This window comes from Westerdykella ornata (assembly GCF_010094085.1).
Source record: "Westerdykella ornata strain CBS 379.55 unplaced genomic scaffold EI97scaffold_7, whole genome shotgun sequence".
Classification (NCBI taxonomy): Eukaryota; Fungi; Ascomycota; class Dothideomycetes; order Pleosporales; family Sporormiaceae; genus Westerdykella; species Westerdykella ornata.
In genome coordinates, this window is record NW_022986857.1 from 94,792 (window position 1) to 112,794 (window position 18,003).

At 51.0% G+C, this 18,003-nt stretch overlaps 7 protein-coding genes across 7 annotated transcripts; 5 read left to right on the top strand and 2 right to left on the bottom strand.

Annotated features, from left to right (window-relative positions):
* Nucleotides 1–791: 791 nt before the first annotated feature.
* On the top strand, nt 792–3,290 carry EI97DRAFT_457356 (uncharacterized protein; the record flags this gene model as incomplete). Its single annotated transcript, XM_033800805.1, has 2 exons — nt 792–905; nt 960–3,290. The coding sequence occupies 2 exons, from the start codon at nt 792–794 to the stop codon at nt 3,288–3,290; spliced, it is 2,445 nt and encodes an 814-aa protein (XP_033654868.1).
* A 631-nt stretch (nt 3,291–3,921) lies between these two features.
* Nucleotides 3,922–4,375, top strand: EI97DRAFT_457357 (uncharacterized protein; the record flags this gene model as incomplete). The annotated part of the gene is made up of 2 exons (XM_033800806.1): nt 3,922–3,982; nt 4,149–4,375. The coding sequence occupies 2 exons, from the start codon at nt 3,922–3,924 to the stop codon at nt 4,373–4,375; spliced, it is 288 nt and encodes a 95-aa protein (XP_033654869.1).
* EI97DRAFT_287662 (uncharacterized protein) lies at nt 4,335–5,410 on the bottom strand. Its single transcript, XM_033794422.1, has one exon. It carries the CDS (start codon nt 5,311–5,313, stop codon nt 4,678–4,680), a length of 636 nt encoding a protein of 211 aa, XP_033654870.1. The 5' UTR covers nt 5,314–5,410; the 3' UTR covers nt 4,335–4,677.
* A 549-nt stretch (nt 5,411–5,959) lies between these two features.
* EI97DRAFT_432207 (uncharacterized protein) lies at nt 5,960–8,023 on the top strand. The gene has a single exon (XM_033798116.1). It carries the CDS (start codon nt 6,107–6,109, stop codon nt 7,772–7,774), a length of 1,668 nt encoding a protein of 555 aa, XP_033654871.1. The 5' UTR covers nt 5,960–6,106; the 3' UTR covers nt 7,775–8,023.
* On the bottom strand, nt 7,825–9,404 carry EI97DRAFT_432208 (asparagine synthase). The gene is made up of 3 exons (XM_033798117.1): nt 8,407–9,404; nt 8,300–8,352; nt 7,825–7,943 (listed from the first exon to the last, which is right to left on the bottom strand). Exons 1-2 carry the CDS (start codon nt 9,262–9,264, stop codon nt 8,311–8,313), a joined length of 900 nt encoding a protein of 299 aa, XP_033654872.1. The 5' UTR covers nt 9,265–9,404; the 3' UTR covers nt 7,825–7,943; nt 8,300–8,310.
* An 832-nt stretch (nt 9,405–10,236) lies between these two features.
* Nucleotides 10,237–13,076, top strand: EI97DRAFT_287700 (uncharacterized protein). The gene is made up of 2 exons (XM_033794423.1): nt 10,237–12,787; nt 12,842–13,076. The coding sequence occupies exons 1-2, from the start codon at nt 10,362–10,364 to the stop codon at nt 12,885–12,887; spliced, it is 2,472 nt and encodes an 823-aa protein (XP_033654873.1). The 5' UTR covers nt 10,237–10,361; the 3' UTR covers nt 12,888–13,076.
* A 2,700-nt stretch (nt 13,077–15,776) lies between these two features.
* On the top strand, nt 15,777–15,941 carry EI97DRAFT_375234 (uncharacterized protein; the record flags this gene model as incomplete). The annotated part of the gene is made up of 1 exon (XM_033795494.1): nt 15,777–15,941. The coding sequence occupies one exon, from the start codon at nt 15,777–15,779 to the stop codon at nt 15,939–15,941; it is 165 nt and encodes a 54-aa protein (XP_033654874.1).
* Between the last annotated feature and the right edge of the window lie 2,062 nt (nt 15,942–18,003).

Here is an 18,003-nt window from a genome sequence, read left to right on the forward strand (position 1 = left end):
CAGTGGCAGGGACCCCTGAACGGCAATGGCGATTTGAAGGAGGATTATTAGCCTCGAGGCTGATGACGGCGTATTCTGCACAGTACTAGTGGAGATTGGTTTTCTGAGCACTACCTTGGTGTTGAGGGTCGGACAGGGTGTCAGAGGCGCAGCACATGCCCTTGCACCGCCACTTTCTCAGAGGGGCCCCTCACCGGCTGGTGAACCCAGGCGAGCAGTAGGGAATCCAGGCGATGTTCTCGATAACGAGAATGAACAGCGGTGAGAGATTGGCGAAGTGCATTCACCAGGCTGTGGGAAGGAAATGTCGATGAGAAGTCGTCGAAAGCAATCCGATTAGCGCTAAACCGCTAGGGGACGGGTGGGGCAGTTAGGGCTGCTAGAGCGGTAGATCACTCTTTGTCATCCACACTGGTTTCGATAAACACGATCCCATTGGGGTCGGGATGGCAATATTCTGGCGGATTTATAAATATGTACCACAGTACACCGTAATCGGGGTCCTGTATACCGCCCAACAAACCACTTCCATCACGCCTCCCGCAGAGGCTTCCCCAACGCTTTTTCTCGCTCTCTCCCTTGGCTGTGCCACAGCAGCGGCGCCCTCCAACAGCGCTGTTCGTGTGTGGCCCCTCGGAGCCCGCCTGCTCTGTCCGCATCCCGACGACATCGACTGACATCGGCTCTAGCGTGCATATGGAAGCTCACGCTATCTTTATATCCGCTACCGTCCTCTCCTTTCACGAGTAGCGACATCGCGAAACCGCTAGTGGTGTGCCCGGTCGCCCAGGATGGACATAAATGGCCAGCAGCGCGGTCCGAACAGTGCAACCCAACCCACCGAAGAGAAACCATCGCCAAACCGCATTGCTCATACACTGACAGCCTGCTGTCGCTGCCGTACCGTGAGCTACTCTTCTGCTCCCTTCCTTGAACCGTTGACTGAGTATTGGATATAGCGCAAGACTCGCTGCGATCCTGGCCTTCCCCGCTGCGGGCCTTGCGAACGCGCGGGCGGTGGGATTGTGTGCGAATATTACGATCCAGCTAAAGGCGTCAAGATACCCCGCAACTATGTCGTCCATCTACAGCACAAGGTACGCGATCTGGAGAGACAACTTGCCGAACTGGAGCGGGACGAGGGGGAACCCGATGCCGAAGATATGATGCGCATGGCGGCAGCAGTGAGGACACAAGAGTCGGACGAGGCTAAATATCTCGGGCCTTCAAGCGGCATAACCATAACGCGTCTGGTCATGCAATTGGCGAAACAATTTACCGCCTCCAAATCCATATCGGAAATTGTGCCGGATTCGCGGGCCAAGTCCATCAAGGCGACCTTCGATGAGGAGGACACGAAGCCGACATCAAAAGTCTACCCGCTGATTAGTGACGTTGCGGCCGAGGAGTTGCCGAATAGAGATCTAACAAACCTCTTGGTTGAGCTATTTTACTCGAAGATGCATCCAATGTACCCGATTTTCCATGAGAAGAGGTTCTTACAAGTAGTCGAAGACATCTACAACGGTTCCAAGGATGCCTACAAGAACTTCTGCATCCGCATGGTCATCGCTATCAGTCTGCAGAAGATGGACACCCAGTATGCCGGTCTTGCCGACAGTTACTATCTCGCTGCACTGAAGTTCTTCGAGGATGCCATCAAAAAGATGAACTTGCAGACTCTCCAGTGCTTTGCCCTGATTGCCGGTTACTCTCTGCTTACGCCTACGCGCACGGCCGTCTACTATGTTGTCGGACTGGGTGTAAGGCTGTGCCAGGCTTTGGGTTTACATGAGGAGAAGACGATTACTTTGGGGCCTGGAGGAAGGCCAGCAAATCCACTCGAGGTCGATATGCGGCGACGTCTCTTCTGGTGCCTGCTTACTATGGAATTCGGCCTAGCGCATTCCTTGGGGAGACCATCAGCCTTTCCACAAGAGCACATCGATGTCAATTTTTTCGAATTGGTCGATGACTCCTATATCACTAAAGACGGGGTTTTGAATGCCCCTCAAGGGTCGCTCAAAAAATGGGTTGCCATCCACTTCTTCAAAATGAGAATGCTCCAGCTGGAAATCCGGAGAAAGTTATACCAAAGGAAGAGGCCTGAGCCAAAGGACGACAAACACCCCTGGTTCGCCGAGATGCAGGCCAAAATGATCTCGTGGAGGGATAGTTCCCCGGAGAGCAGCGAGATCGAGAATGGAGGCCTGGACAAGGTCTGGTTCATTGGCAGATACAACACAATGGTTGTGTTCCTCTTCCGTCCTTCGCCGCAGGTCCCTCGCCCCTCCGCCGAAGCCGCCATCAAGTGCTACGATGCCTGTCAGTATAACGTGTATATGACGAAAAGGCAGATCGAAACCAAGAGCGTCGATCTTACCTGGATCTTCACACAATCCATCTTCATGGCCATCAATACGATATTGTGGTCCCTTTCTTATTCCGAGATCCGCCGACTGCATAGCCGAGAGGAGGTTGAAGGCCATCTGAGCGTGGCGCTTGAGTCTATCCGACTCTCATCGGAGAGATGGCCTGGTGTTGCGTCCGCGCTTGAACTGTATAAGAACCTCATTGCGGCGTGCATGAAGATCTATGAGAAGGATGGCGACATTCCAATCACGGCAGGCTCCCCGTCAGACAGCGCGTCAGTCGCATCAAACACCATCATGGATGGTATCAACCGGTCCCGAACGACCAGCCCTGCTACGGCCTCTACAGCGTCGGTTCAAACGCCGGCGCCCGAACCGCCATTCGGATATTTGCCAAAGCAGAATCAAGCCTTCTTCAACCCTAGAGCATCACAAACAGACGCCCCGAATCAGGACACTCCCTCAGCCTCTCGATCTACATCCGTTCAGACATCACCTCAACAAGCTATCCCTCAACCGTACATGGATCCCAGCCCTAAAACCTCACTAGACGCCCGCATACCCAGCTTCAGTTTTGCTGGCAACGCACAGTTCAATCCTCTCCCCACCACATTTGCCGAGCTCTCGCACTGGAATCCTACCTTTTCGATGCCTCCCCAGGACGCCCTCTCGATGCCACCCGTTTCGGAGGCGATAGCATCCCCTGCCTGGAACGAGGCCTATGCTGCTGACAGAGGCTATCCCATGACCGACTACCTGTACCCACAGTGGGGAGTGGAGCAGAACAGGGGCCTGGGTTTGACCCACGAACAGCAAATGGAGCTCATGCAGACGTTTGAGGCGAATGAGACGGGCAAGCTTGAAGCCATGATTCAGCAAAGCAACCAGTTGTTCCGGCCGCAGTATCCGACGCATTGAAGGGATATGGGTTTTACCAATCATGCTGCCGACCGGCGAAAGTATGGCGCTTGATGGGCGGGATTCCACCCTGATGCGTCCGTACCCCTTCCGAAATGCGCGTACAGTCGGGGCGAGGAGAGTGGTCGGAGACCGTCGTCGGCACACTTGTGTTCCATCAGGCCTCGATAAAAAAATACTCACACAGGTGAAACAACCTGACCAACACGCTTCGTGAGGGGAAAAAATTGGGGCGCAATCTTCGTCAGCTCGGCCCAAAGTGGCGCCAGTTGCTTGGGAGTTTGGTTTTATGACGTTTCCCATTTTGAGATACCTATACCTGTATGATCACGGGCCGGATTTATGGTTTTATGTGGAAAGGATGGCGTTTTGGGCTTTGGAGAGTCAGGCAAGGATAGAGGAAGGTCTGGGGAACCTGCCAGGGAGGTTTCGAAATACCGACTTATCCCGCAGCAGGACTGTTTGGATCTACACGAATCTACTCTTGTACGCTTTCTTCCGCAAGATATAGGCGACTCTGACACTGAGTCTAGCGTTGTGAATGATACAGTACAAATGGCACATAGATATCGAGGGCTCGGTTACAGTGGCGCAAAGAAGTTTCCAGCCACATCTAGTTTGCACAGCCACTATGACGCACTACCACCTCCCACTACCACCCTGCAGCCGAGGCATGCTTGTGGCAAACCCTGGTATATAAACTACCAGTAATCAAACCCCGAGAGTCTGTAGACTACCTGCATCCACCGATTTCATACCTGACTCTACACTCTCCTCAAGTCAGAATCATCAGTCCACCTTATACCTCGCTCCACTTCCCCTCCAACAGAATAACCAAACCCACAATGACTACCCCAGTCTCCTCGTCCGACAAAGACACAGCCGCCAGCGCGGGAATCATAGCCGGAGCGGGCACGGGCACGCAGAGCACGCAGCAAACCGGACAGACGGCTACTCAGCAGACACAGCAAACGGGTGGTTCGGCCGGTGCGTCGAAGACGAAGACGGAGGCAGAGCTCGAGGCGGAGAGGTTGTATGAGGAGAGGATTGAGGAGGAGTATGCGAAGAGGGAGGGGGGTGCTTAAAAGGCTTCGTGTGAACGGGTTAGGGTCTTAGGGAAGCCGCGACGGATGGAGTTATGAGATGATGAGGTGATGGAGGAATTTCTGGTTGGTTTCCTGTTGCTTTAACTTGGTGGTGTCCTGAACCCTTTCCTGTGGATTGAGACAGGTGGCGCGTTCCTGCGGTACCTAAAGAGAAGTTCGACGGTGTTGCAGCCAAGCTGCCGGTGAGAGTATGCATATCATAATACAACAATGCCAGTCCCACTGGATATATCATAACACACATTCCTTTCATGAACTCTCCTCACCTATCGCCAGCCCATTCATTCCCCCTCTAGCGCCCTTTTCACTAACCTCTTCCCCCGCTCACTCATCTCTATCTCTAAGGCTAATTCCTTCCCCTTTCTAGACATCTTTTCCCAAGTCTTTTGTAAGATCCCCACCATCTTCTCCTCATCCCCCAACTCCCTCTCAAACCTATCCAACTGATCCTCCAAAAACACAAGACACGCCACATCCTCCAACGTCTGCGCCTCCTCATCCCCCTCCCTCAGCCCCTCCTTGCGAATCAGCGCCGCGACGCGCGCGGCAATCTCCGCAGCGTACCCGGAATCGAGGCATATCGCTTCGACGAGCTCGGCTTGCCGCTTCTTGACGTACGTGCGCCAGGCGTGGTAGCCCGCGCGCGTCATGGGGTATGTGGATCGGGGCACTTCCCAGCGGCGGAAGTGCTGGGCGCGGATGGCGAGGCGGAGGGCTTCGCTGGGGGAGGGGCAGAGTTTATGAAGGTACGAGGTGCATTTTTGAGCGTAGTGGAGTTCGTAGGGTATTGTGGGGGTTTCTGAGGAGGGGGTGTCTGAGGAGGAGGTTTCTGAGGGATTGGGATTGGGGATGGTGTTCGGGTCGAGGGCGTGCGCCGCGTCGATTGCGGCGAGGCCGCAGTCGTAGGGTGTGCTCATGTTTGTGGGACTGTAGAGGAGTGGTATTGAGGAGTGTATGGGTGAGGGTCGTCCCGGCAATTGAGGTTGGAGGAATGCATATTTTCTTCTTTCCACAGTCCTATCGTTATCGTCTGATACAGAATTCTGCCCCACCCGTTGACCCCACGCGAATCCCACGCGAATCCCACGGGCCGTGCGCCAAGCCGATCGATCTATTGTATGCGTTAATCCGCAACTCCTTGGCGCGTTGCTTCGCGTCTAAACTCCCCTCTGTTTTCCTCTACCTACCTGCGCTGCAACAGCTACACAATAAGACAAGGTAAAACTTGCAGAATATTGTCTTCTTATAGAATTAAGCTTATTTTGCAAGTTTTACCTTATCCTATTGTATAGTTGTTGCAGTGTAGGTAGGTGCAAATTGCAGCTCTTGCGCAGCTTGCGTTGCTAAGAATTTAGCTTAAACATTATACGTTTAGGCAGGATACAAGATACCTACCTGCGCTGCAACAACAATACAATAAGATAGGTTAAAACTTGCAAAATAAGCTTAATTCTATAAGAAGGCAATATTCTATAAGTTTTACCTTATCTTATTGCGTAGTTGTTGCGCGCAGGTAGGTGCAGCAAAACGCTCGTAGAAAAAAAAGGTGTACCAAGAGCGACACACCAGCGCCAAGGAGTTGCCGATTAACGCATACAATAGATGGGATATTGGCGGTCACCGCGGATCGGTCTGAAACCGACAACTGACCGCACCGGATTTGCAACATCTCGCTCGACGGAGTCCACAAGGCGACTGCTTTCTCCAACAATGGCCGCCCCAGCGGCTGGTGCCGCATACTTCGCAGCACAAGATCTCGACCTCCCACCCTTCCCCTTCTCTCCGCCCTCGCCCATCCAACCGGTACTCACACCCGCACCTCCTCCATCCACATCCGCAATCACCGCACCTTCCACCACCTCTCCCCCTCCCTTCCAAACAATCCCCACCCCCGACCCCTCCGGAATCGACCGCTCATGCCCCCTCTCTCTCATCCCCTCGAACATCCAGATTCATCGCAACACCTTCTTCGCCCTCGATGCTCCCCTCTTGCTCTCCGCCTGGGCCTGGGACGCCTATTGGTCGTACATCGACAACGTGGGGTGTCTGCACGCGAAGCCCGGGTCGCGGCATCCGTCGGTGAAGAATGGGTTCGTGAGGGTGTACGGCGCGCGTAGGCTTTGGAGGAAGAGGCGCGAGGGTGAGGGGAATGTGAATGCGAATATGGATGGTGGGGTGGAAGTGGAGGAAGCGGGCGACGGCGACGGGAATGCGAATGAGAGTTGGAATGGGAGTGGGAATCCAGAGGCGCCTCCCGCTGGAAAGCGAAATGTACCCCGTCGCATACACAATGCAGGAACCTGTCCGGCAAAGTTTAGAATGACGTTGTATGAGGATGGTCGACGGACGTTGGAGCGGACAAGCGTTGAAGGCCACACCCATTTGCTGGACGAGGTGGATGCGTTAAAAAGAAACAGTGGAGTGAGGGGTCTATTGCTTGAGCCCGTGTTCGAATTTTGGGATCACACGTCCATTCTGGCGTACCTGCGGGACGGCGCCGGTCGCAATCGAGATTACGGGGACCTCTTCATCCAAGCGGGCGGTCTCTATCTGGATCAGAAGGAAGTCACAAACGTGATGATGCGCGGTAAAACGCGGCGTCTACCGCCGGGAGTCGCGCCCCCACCTGTTGGCTATGTCCGGTCGCAAATGGAAAGGTACAAGGGGCTCATGGTCTGCACTTGTCGAGGTTGCCGTGAGCCTCTGTTTCCCGATGTGAAAGCCTTGCTGGACCATAGGAAAAAGATCCATGGATTCAAGAGTCACGATCATAGCGGGGAGAGGTTTGTTTATCCTGTGAGAGGGTGTAGAAGGAAAAAGAGGAGTCAGGGATTTGTAAGCAGGGAGAGGTTGCTGATGCACATGAGCGGGAAGCATGGGTGGGTGGAAGAAGGGATGATGGCGCATGTTGACAGTCGAGATGGAAATGTGTATTCGGATATGGAAGGGGGTTTTGTGACAGGAAGTGATGATGATGATGACGAAGCGAACGAGGAGGAAGAGGATGCGGAGGGTCAGGAGGAGTTTGAGCACAACGTGCATCCTCTATTGACTGAGCATCCGACAATACAGGAGCAGGAGCCGCCGATTACGCCGGCGAGTTCAACCACTTCGGACGCTAATCAGCATAGTCAAGTGCTTTATTCGATGCAGCAGCAGCATCATCATCCCGTCTCCAATCTTGCCGGTGGACTTCCACGAACACTGACCCTGGCTCAGAAAAGACAAGGCCAAGCCCGGATTCAGAGCCTCATGGCTCGGAGAGAGAAGCTGGACGCAGAGATTGCCGGCCTGCATGCCATCATCAATGAAGCCGACAATGTACAACTTGGAGCGAGGCCTGGCCAGAATGGTTCGTCACGAATTCTAGACCGCTGAATCCTGTGCAGATAAACAGTGATGATTGAGTTGTCTTCAGCAGCCCGTACCACGTGTTCCGTTAAAGGCTCCAAAGGGGGAGAGGCCACTCCCTAGCCGACACGGTCTTGGGCCTATGTCAAAGCAGCACTAGGCCTTCAGGCAATCGCCAATAAGGCAGCTGAGCAGGCTGAGCACTCGTCAATACGGTTCGAACGACGAGGGGCCACAGAGGGCGCGGGTCGCCCAAGATATCTGACTCGCCCTCGTCCCTTTGAGATCCAAGTCAGCCTCGAGGATGGTGTAGAGATGTGTTACAAGTCGAGTTGTCCGATAGCTCAGACTTGCCTTTTTCTCTACGTCACCAACCCCAAGATCTTCACACCACACATATCCATCGCCATGCCGGGCTATCTTGCGAAAACCACAAGCGGCCGTCCTGGTAGAGGTGTGCTGAGAGTCATGGGGTTTCCAATGGAGCAAGCTCCAATCCAGGTTTCTCGTCACAGCCGACGCAGGGTAAACAACAGAAAAGGCGGAACTTACTCAGGAAGCGATTATGAGAGAAGCTGTGTGCCTTTACTTCTACCGGTCTCCATCTAAGGCGACTTGTTAGCACTGTATCACGATCACTCTGGTACGGTATTGCATACCTTCGCTGTTCGAGCACCGAATTGTATAGCCCGCTTCTTCTCCTGTGCCACACGCTTCATTCCAAGCTCCCACGCCATTCTCCTCAGAATCCGTTTACCAGGCTCCAAAAATCGCGCTGGATCCTCCGAGCCATCTTCTTGGGCATTGCCAAAGTCGCACTTCGCCCACACGGGGAGTTCCAGGGCCAGGGCAATGAAATCTTCGTCAAGATACGGAAACCGGACTTCTCTTCCAGAGTCACTGATGACGCGGTCGTCTCTGCCCAGGTTGCGTTTCCCTAGGCGATGGAAATCAAGGGCTAGTTCATCAATGAGGCCTGGATAGCCGCGCCGGGAGAAGGCTAAGGCGTGTCTCTGGTAGCCTCCAAAGAGTTCATCTGCGCCCAAGCCAGAGAGTAACACATGGGCCGTTGTCGTGTAGGGTTGGAGTGATGAATCCAGCTCAATCACAGCAAGCCCCGCTCGTGATGCAGCAAAGTACAATGCATATGCTATCGACAAATCCATCTCGGTGTTGTGGGGATGGATGAGCTTTATGAGCTTCTCGCGGTGTGCCAGTGTTTCCGGGTAGGGTACATTGATTTCAACAAATCTCCAGATCCGGTTGGGGCACGTCTGGACCAGCTCGGCGTACGATGCTCGGCCGGTCAAGCGATCTGGGCAGAGATCATATGGCGAGACGCCCGTTTCCAATTTCGAGTGGATCCTGGGGTTCTCGAAAGCCACGTTGAGAAGGTCAATGGGTTCTGTAGCAGGAAGAAGGTCGTGGCTGAGACGGGCCAAGATGGTGCAGTCAAGGCCGCCTGAGAAGAGAATGGCAACTCTAGAATGGGTTTCCGAGCTCCCGAAAGGTTCCATTGACTCGCGGACGTGCTTGATACGGAACTCAAGAGACTTTCGAAGACGTACTTCCAGGAGGCGAATATGTTCCAACCTAGGCGCTGGATTCTCTGATGGTGCAGTGCGGTTGATATGCGGAAATGGTACAGGCTGGAAAAATCAGCGGGTTGTCGAAACAAGTCCGAATCACCTACGAAATAAAGCGGTGGAGGGTCACCACAACTAGCGGCATAATGAGGGATATGCACAGCATGCAGGTCCTCTGACTGGAGGTCAATCAAGTATAAACCATCCGCTTCTACCTCCCGCCATGGCTCCGCAACTTCCTTGCTGTAGTCGCAGACACTTGAGAGAATTAAGGCACCATTAGCCTTAGTTTGAAGAAGTGATCGTCGTCCTAGAGGATCACGTCCAAAGTAGCTGTAGCCGTTGCGGGCATCATAGTATACCAACGCATACGGACCTTTTATAGACGATAAGACCTCTACGATCCCTTTCACGGAGTCGCTTCTCGTTTCCGCTGAGCTGCGGAGAGAGGCTTGAAGAAGAGACCTGAAAACAGTTTGAGAGTCGTTCCCCTCAATCGTTTGGCCCTGGATAGACCAGGCTTCACCATTCCAGCATAGTACTGATCCAGACTCTAGATCCTTCAGAGGTTGCTCCGTGATAGACGTGCCCCTTAACGAGAGTACCGTCGAGACAAAGGTTGCATGTATGCCATTAACTCTTGTTTGAAAAACCCCTTTACTGTCTGGTCCACGGTGCTTCAGCAGCTCATCGGTGTTGCTATCCGGAAGTACATGCTCGTGTGGGCTAAGTGAGACGAAGATGCCACACATGGCCTAAAGGCAGTGTGCTGAAGCGAGACTGAGTTGAAGCTCGAGAAGGGGATGGTGTTGAAAGACGTGATATCCGCACAGACGCCGTTGTGTGGCTGGAGTGGCGCAAAGCTTGGCATTGACATCTCTCGCCCAGGTTCCCCCACTATCTGAACCCCGTTGCTCAAACAAGCTCTAGGACCTCTGGGAGGCTCTCAATACGCTTGTCCGTGTCTATGGACGCTCACGTTTTAAAAATAGGGCCTCGATATTAATTCCCCAACCGCACGACGGTCTATGTCTCCTCCGAACGCACCGTCGCACCCTGACGACCCCCAAAATATACCTCACGAAGATAGGCAAGAGAATGGACTAGCGAAGGCGGTAGAAGCTTTAACGGTGCAGCCAGAGGCGGGGAATGATATTGTGAAGCAGCCGGACGCAACCAGCGGTATCGGAGAGTCGAAGATTACAAGTCATGATGACCCACTGCTGGCAACTGAACAGTCCCAGCACTGTAACGAGCAAACTAGCGCTGAGGAGCAATTTGAGAGCTCTAGCCAAGACAAAACGTCGTCCATCGAGCAGAATGACAAGGAGCGTCCAGAAGCTTTAACCGCCCAAGAACAGTCCAGAACAGGTTCAGAATCAGTTGCGCGATCATCCACGCCTCCTCCTCCGGAGCCATCGAATTCCGCAGGCAAAGCGCCTATCCGCTCACCCTCACCGCCGCCGCCACCACCTAAAGACGATAAGTACATATCTTTAGATCATGGCACACCACATCGGACTATATCGCCCGTGTCCCAGGGAAGGTCAAGCGGAAGGACTTCTGAGGATACCGCTGCGGCGGCTTATAACCCGAGATATGGTGGAAGTGAGGATGTGGCAGATGGCTCCAAGTCGGAGATCCAAAGTATAATGGAACAGTTTGAGCTTGGTGCAGAAGCGCCTGGGGAGGACGAAATAATGTCTCCGCGCTTGGAACTTGCCTCTCCGCTGCTGGATTCGCCAATTACGCACCCACCTAGACGATCGAGTCTCCAACCCATCGATAAGCCTCTCCCTGGCCTCACTGAAACCGCTCCTTCTGACCAACAGCTCCACTCCCCTCCTCCACGTGCATCGTCATTGTACCGCGTAGGTACGAACCAGTCGAAGGAGTCCATGTCTCCGAGCGGGCACGCCAAAGATTACACACCGCATGTGCCCCAACCACCCCCCGAGCCAGACCTACCTTTCGATTTCCATCGCTTCCTCGAGCAGCTTCGCCATCGGACTGCTGATCCTGTTGCGAAATTTCTGCGCTCCTTTCTGCTAGAGTTCGGCAAGAAGCAATGGATGGCGCACGAGCAGGTGAAGATCATAAGCGACTTCTTGGAATTTATAGCGAAGAAAATGGCACAATGCGAGGTATGGCGCACCGTGTCCGATGCTGAGTTTGACAACGCACGAGAGGGTATGGAGAAGTTGGTGATGAACCGTCTGTACAATCAAACATTCTCCCCTGCGATACCACCCCCCGAACCTGTCCATCCTACGCGGGGAAAACGAAAAGCCGATCAGTTGCCGCCGGGACGGAGAGGAGCTCACCAAGAGGATGTCGAGCGCGATGAAGTACTTGCGCAGAAAGTGCGCATATATAAGTGGGTTCGCGAAGAGCATCTAGACATTGAGCCAGTCGGAGACAAAGGGAGGAAGTTTCTCCAATTAGCACAACAGGAGCTACTGAAGATCAACAGCTACCGAGCCCCTCGAGATAAAGTGATTTGTATACTCAACTGCTGCAAGGTCATCTTTGGTTTCCTCCGGACATCAACTAAGTCAGATCAGTCAGCGGATTCCTTCGTTCCACTTCTCATCTACACTGTCCTGCAGGCCAATCCGGATCATCTCGTTTCGAACGTGCAATACATCATGCGGTTCAGGAATAAAGATAAACTTGGGGGAGAAGCCGGATATTATATATTTTCGCTCATGGGTGCTATACAGTTCATCGAGGGTCTCGATCGGACATCTCTGACTGTATCAGACGAAGATTTCGAGAGGAACGTTGAGGCGGCTGTCTCTGCTATAGCCGAAAGGCACCCAGATCCGGAACCCACTGCTCCTGATCCAGCTCCAGCACCTCAATTGCGCCCTCCGGAGACGCCAGGGGGTAGTCATCGGCGAATGGGCTCTCCGCATCTTCATCTCTCAGAAAAGTCGGCACTATCCCGGCCGGAAGTGACCCCTCGTAACTCGCTGGATGGGGAGCGTGCTGGGCCCATTCGCGCTTCCAGTTACCGCAACACCAAAGAAGAGGCCAGCGAACCGGAAGAAGAGAACGCTGCAGTAGCAGGACTACTCCGAACCATACAGAAGCCATTGAGCACGATTGGTCGTATATTTTCCGACAATGACACCCCAACTTCCGCTTCCACATCGCGTCTGTCACCTCAGCCAGCCAATTCGGGGCATGAAAGGCGTCCGTCAGACTACGCAGGGATTTTGCCACCCCAAGTAAACGAAAAGGAGCAAATGCGCCGCTCAGCGGACGAACAACGGCATCGTGAGAGACTGAGTGCCGAAGACGCGGCAGCACGTCAGGCGTCTGCTGAGGCGGAGGAAGCGCGTCGAATCCAGAGACAGGAGCACATGGTCATTGTGGAGACCTTAGCGGGAATGTTTCCTGCGCTAGATCGTGAGGTCATTGATGATGTTGTGAGGATGAAGGAGGGCAGGTACGTCCCGTCGATTTCCACGCATTGAGTTTTCGAAGCTAATCTTCGCTCCAGAGTTGGACTTGCTGTAGACGCATGTTTGGCCTTGAGCAATCCTTGAGTGCAAAGGGTGTCATCTTTATGAAATGGACAGGGGGTGGGTTGGCACATTTATATGCATCATGTCCGTTTAATTCATAGCGAGTACCCTGTCTAGCCGCTGCATTAATCAATTCTTGTGTGCATTAAGTAGCTGCTCTTCCGCTCCCCGCCGTCATGCTGAGTTTGAGCTATTACTGTGCTTTTCCAACAATCAATACATCCAATCCATCCAAACTGATCAGGTTTACCAAAACAAGTTGGTTCTGCAGATGGCCTCCGTTATCTCACACTGTTTGCAACTTTAGCCCCAACGACGTCAATAGCGTTGTGTCGCTATGCCCGCGCTCGAAATGTCAAGCAGGGTACACGAAATGGACGCAATAGCTGGGCGTAAACGTTAGACGTGTGGCCACGCAGATGCCGAGCTGGTGACTGTTGCATGTGCACAACGGGTATGGTAGGTGGTGCTGATAGTTACGGGGGTTGGTTAGTTAATGATGTTCCTAGGTTGAAGCGCATTATGAAGGAGAAAAGGAAAGAATGTGAAGGGCTACCATGAATGTATGAAAGAAAAGCGCAATGTGGTTTCCCATTAAGAATGCGCTCGGTATCGAGGCGAGTTTGAGGGAAGCGTGGTTCACCTTATTCACCAATATGTTCACAAAAGAGATTTTTTACCACTGAGGTGCATTGGATGGATAGAAAAGATCTGTTGTATATAATACAAGGTGAGTTTCCCTACATTTAGGGAGACTCTGTGCAGAAAACCCTTGCCTATATAGTTTCTATAGCTTCCTCCCACGCCTTTCGCTATCTATACAATTCGAGTATTAACAAAATAGCAGCGTTCCTAACAGTAAGTAACTGCTCCTAATAGTAAGCTTAATAAGCAGTTAACGTGAGCGGCAAGCGAGCTGATCACTCTGCCAAGGTTACACCTCTCTCAATCACTCATCTCAATATCTCAACAACCAGATCTTGAATCGCTCCCTCGTGAGGATAGGATTATCCTTGCCATCGAAGCTATGAAATCCGATGCATCATTAAGCCAGTGACATGCTGCTACTCTCTATGGCATTCTTCAAAGCACGCTTAGTAGCCGACGCTCCAGAACAGCTGCTCGATACGATATCTATCCTAACTCATCAAAGCTTACCAAACATGAGGAGAAGACAATAGTCCAGTATATAAGGAAGCTTGATGCACAAGGATCTGCCCCTACACTCATCGACATACGTGATATGGCTAATCAGCTGCTGGCTGCATGTGGTGATGGGAACGCTGGAGACAAATGGGCTAGGAACCTTGTTCTACCACAAATCTGAGATCAAATCTCAGATAACCAGACTTCACAATCACTAAAGAGTCAAGTGCAGCAATCCAGCTATTATTGGTCCCTGGTTTGACCTTGTATGCAATACCAAAGCTAAGTATGGCATCCTGGATGAAGATACTTACAACTTCGATGAGACTGGCTTCCAGATGGGTGTTGAAGGGTCAGTAAAGGTGGTAACAGCATCTGAGAGGTGACTGAAACCGCTGCAGGTTCAATCTGAGGACCGTGAGTGGGCAACATTGATTGCTGCTATCAACGCCAAGGGCTGGCCACTTCTGCCCTTTCTAATCTTCAAGGCAAAGCACCACGACCAAGCCTGATACCACAACCCTAAGAGCTGAAGGATAGATGTCAGTGATAATGGCTAGACAACAAATGAGCTTGGTTTAGCCTGGTTATAGCACTTTATCGAGCATACTCAGGCTCGGACATTAGGCAGTCACAGGCTGCTGATTCTTGATGGCCATGAAAGCCATAAGTCACTTGCTTTCCAGGAACTGTATAAGGAGAACAAGATTATCACCCTTTGCATGCCTCCACATGCCTCCCATATCCTACAGCCACTTGATGTAGGGTGTTTTGCTCCTTTAAAGCAAGCATACAAGAAGGAGGTCAATGTCTTGGCAAACTGCTACATCAACCATATCGAGAAGAAAGCCTTCCTAACTGCCTTTTCTGAGGTTTTTGACAAGGCTTTTTTAGAGAAAAATATTATATCAAGCTTCAGAGCAACTGGTTTAGTTCTACACAGTCCAGAGATGATGCTATCAAAATTTGAAGTGAAGCCTCATATACTATCACCAGCTTTACCAGGCCCTATCTGATAACCCAAAACACCAAGCAATGCAGTTGAGATAGATGCTCAATCAATACTTATCTTTAACCAGATTCGAAGACACTGGAGCTCCTCACCAGCATCGATTATTGAGATGGTAAGGTAGTTTAAAAAAGGGGCAGAATTGATGGCGCATTTGCAGGCGTTAATGGCTGCCAGGATCACGAAACTTGAGCTAGCCTGCCAGGCAGCTTCTGAACATAAAAAGCATAAGAAGAAGCAGATTCAAAAAGGAGGGATCCTATCGCAGGCAGAAGCAGAGGCGATAGTAGCTCAGAAGAATGCTGAGGCTCAGCTTGAGGCAGAGAGATGTGAGGAAAGAGAGGAAGCAGATGCTGGTGTACGGGGTATTCGATGCTGTAAGATGTGTGGTGAGCCAGGGCACAACAAGCATACATGCAAAAAAGATGCAATAGATATAGAGAATTAATTTGAGCTATTATAAGCTGCAATAGCTTGTTGTAACATTGAGATATTTAGATTTAGAGGTAGAGTACTATATTTAGTGATCAGCTCGCTTGCCTGATCAACTCGCTTGCTGCTCATGTTACTGTTAAAAAGTAAATAGTAACTTACTAATAAGCTTACTACTAAGGAAGCTTACTAAATAGTAGCCGTTACTGCCTTATTTAATTATAAAGCTACTAGTAGATATAACGTGTTTAATCACCGAACCCGACAACTCATCAAACCTGACCAAAATATCTTGGCACTACCAACTTGTTGATTATTCCATCATGTCTCAACAGCACAAAGCTTTATTAGAAGAACACGAAAGTAGACTTCAGTTTGCCCTTCAAGCCTACAATACTAAGCAGTTTCGGAGCTATCGAGCAGCTGCTGCCGCCTTCAATATTAAGTACTATACCCTTACTGAGCATGTCAAAGGAAAGCTATTTTGATGCGATACACGACCTAATTGCCAGAAGCTCACTATAACCGAAGAAGAGATACTTGTCCGATATATTCTCGACCTCAATTCATGAGGATTTGCATCCTGGCTATGTGAGGTAGAAGATATGACTAATAAATTGTTGGGGGTGTGTGGTAGTATGCCAGTAGGCAAATGCTGAGCTAAGAGATTCGTGACACATTCAGATCAGCTCAAGATAGCATTCAATCGAGCAAAAGATAGGCAGAGAATACTACAGGAAGATCCTGAGATAATCAATACATGGTTTAAGCTAGTTGCAGATACCAAAGCCAAGTACGATATCCACGATGATGATGTCTACAACTTCGATGAGACCGGGTTCCAGATGGATGTAATTAGGTTAATGAAGGTTGTTACAGGCTCAGAGAGATGTACAAAGCCTGAGCTCATCCAGCCAGGCGATCGCGAGTGGGTGATGGTTATCCAGAGTATCTGCGCTACTGGATATATAACCTCACTATTCATTATCTACAAAGGGTGTGTCCACATCTCTGCATGGTACAAGGAAGAAGATATACTACATACTTAGGAGCTCTCAGTCTCTGAGAACAGCTAGACAAACAACACACTTGATCTTAAGTGGTTGAAGCACTTTGATATATATACAAAGCTGTGTCAAGTTATCAGATGGTAAGCTAGTTTATGGATATCCCATCTGGGACTGAAGAGGAAGACTGGGAGAAACTGTCTATACCGGTACTATCTGAGGATATGTGGCTAGTGATTCTGCAGTGGCTAGTGATTCTGCAGTAGCTAGTGATTCTGCGGTGGCTAGTGATTCTGCAGTGGCTAGTGATTCTGCAGTGGCTAGTGATTCTGCAGTGGCTAGTGCCCTGCGCAGCCTTGGTGCCCAGAGAAGGAACATCAAAACCGGTGTCAGGTCTCAGCCTCACACACACAAGCATACACCTGAATACAATCAGTCAACCCATCTTTATTCAATCTTTCTGTCACCGTGACATTTCAGATATCATCAAATCTGACAATTAAGAGTCTCACTGCCTTTACCAACATGTCTACCAACACGATCAACAACCAAACTCAAGCCACTCTGGCTACCAGCAAGGACTGGACCTCCTGGTTCACCCAACTACAATCCAAGGCAGATGCATCGGACATCTAGGACATGATTGATCCTGATGGATTCAAGAAGTTCATGGAAAGACCTACTGCTCCACTCAAGCCTCAAGCCTCAGAGTATGAGCCTGCACTCCCAGCTATCACCACTATTGAGACTGCTTCTTCTAACACCATGAGCACCAGAAACCACATCCAACAATCTGTCCAAGCTACCTCCACGAACGATGAAGCAATCGACCACATTCCACCCAGATTCCTGTCAGACCTATCAACTTCAGGCCTCAAGGCATACAAGGATAACTTAGAAAACTGGAAGATGGAGATGGAGGCATACAAGGAAGAACGGAGGGAGTGGGAAAGAGAACAAGCAAGTCACAAAGATTTGATCAAATACATCCAATCCACTGTCTCCAAGCATCTGCAGAAGACATGTTGCCACTTTGGTACCCAACTGAGAGAGCAAATCAGACTCCTCAGAACCACTGTTAGAATTGAGGATGATGTGAAAAGAGACAAGGCCAGGGACCATTATCTGGTGGCTCTGAAACCTATGAGATATGCCACCTCATGGAAAGGTTGGCTTGTAGAGTATGATGAGGCTGCCACTGAAGCTGAAGCTGAAGGGGTCTCTGAAACTCTGAGAATTCATGATGTAGTCAAGGACTTCCTGACTGCAGTGCAGAAAGTTGCACCAATCTGGACATCACAGTTCAGAAGAGAACTCCAGAATCCGAGGATATTTAGGAGACAAATGATGAAAGAGTTCAAGATGTATATGGAAACTGAATACCCAGTGAAGAACAAAAGCCACAGGGGGGCATTCTTCACTAGTGACACCTCATCTGCCCCTTCTGAGCATGGCATGCCCATCGAGGGCAGCAGACAGGATGCTGTTTATGCTGCTGATACTCCACATCAAGGTGAAGAAGGGGAAGACCCTGAAACCATGG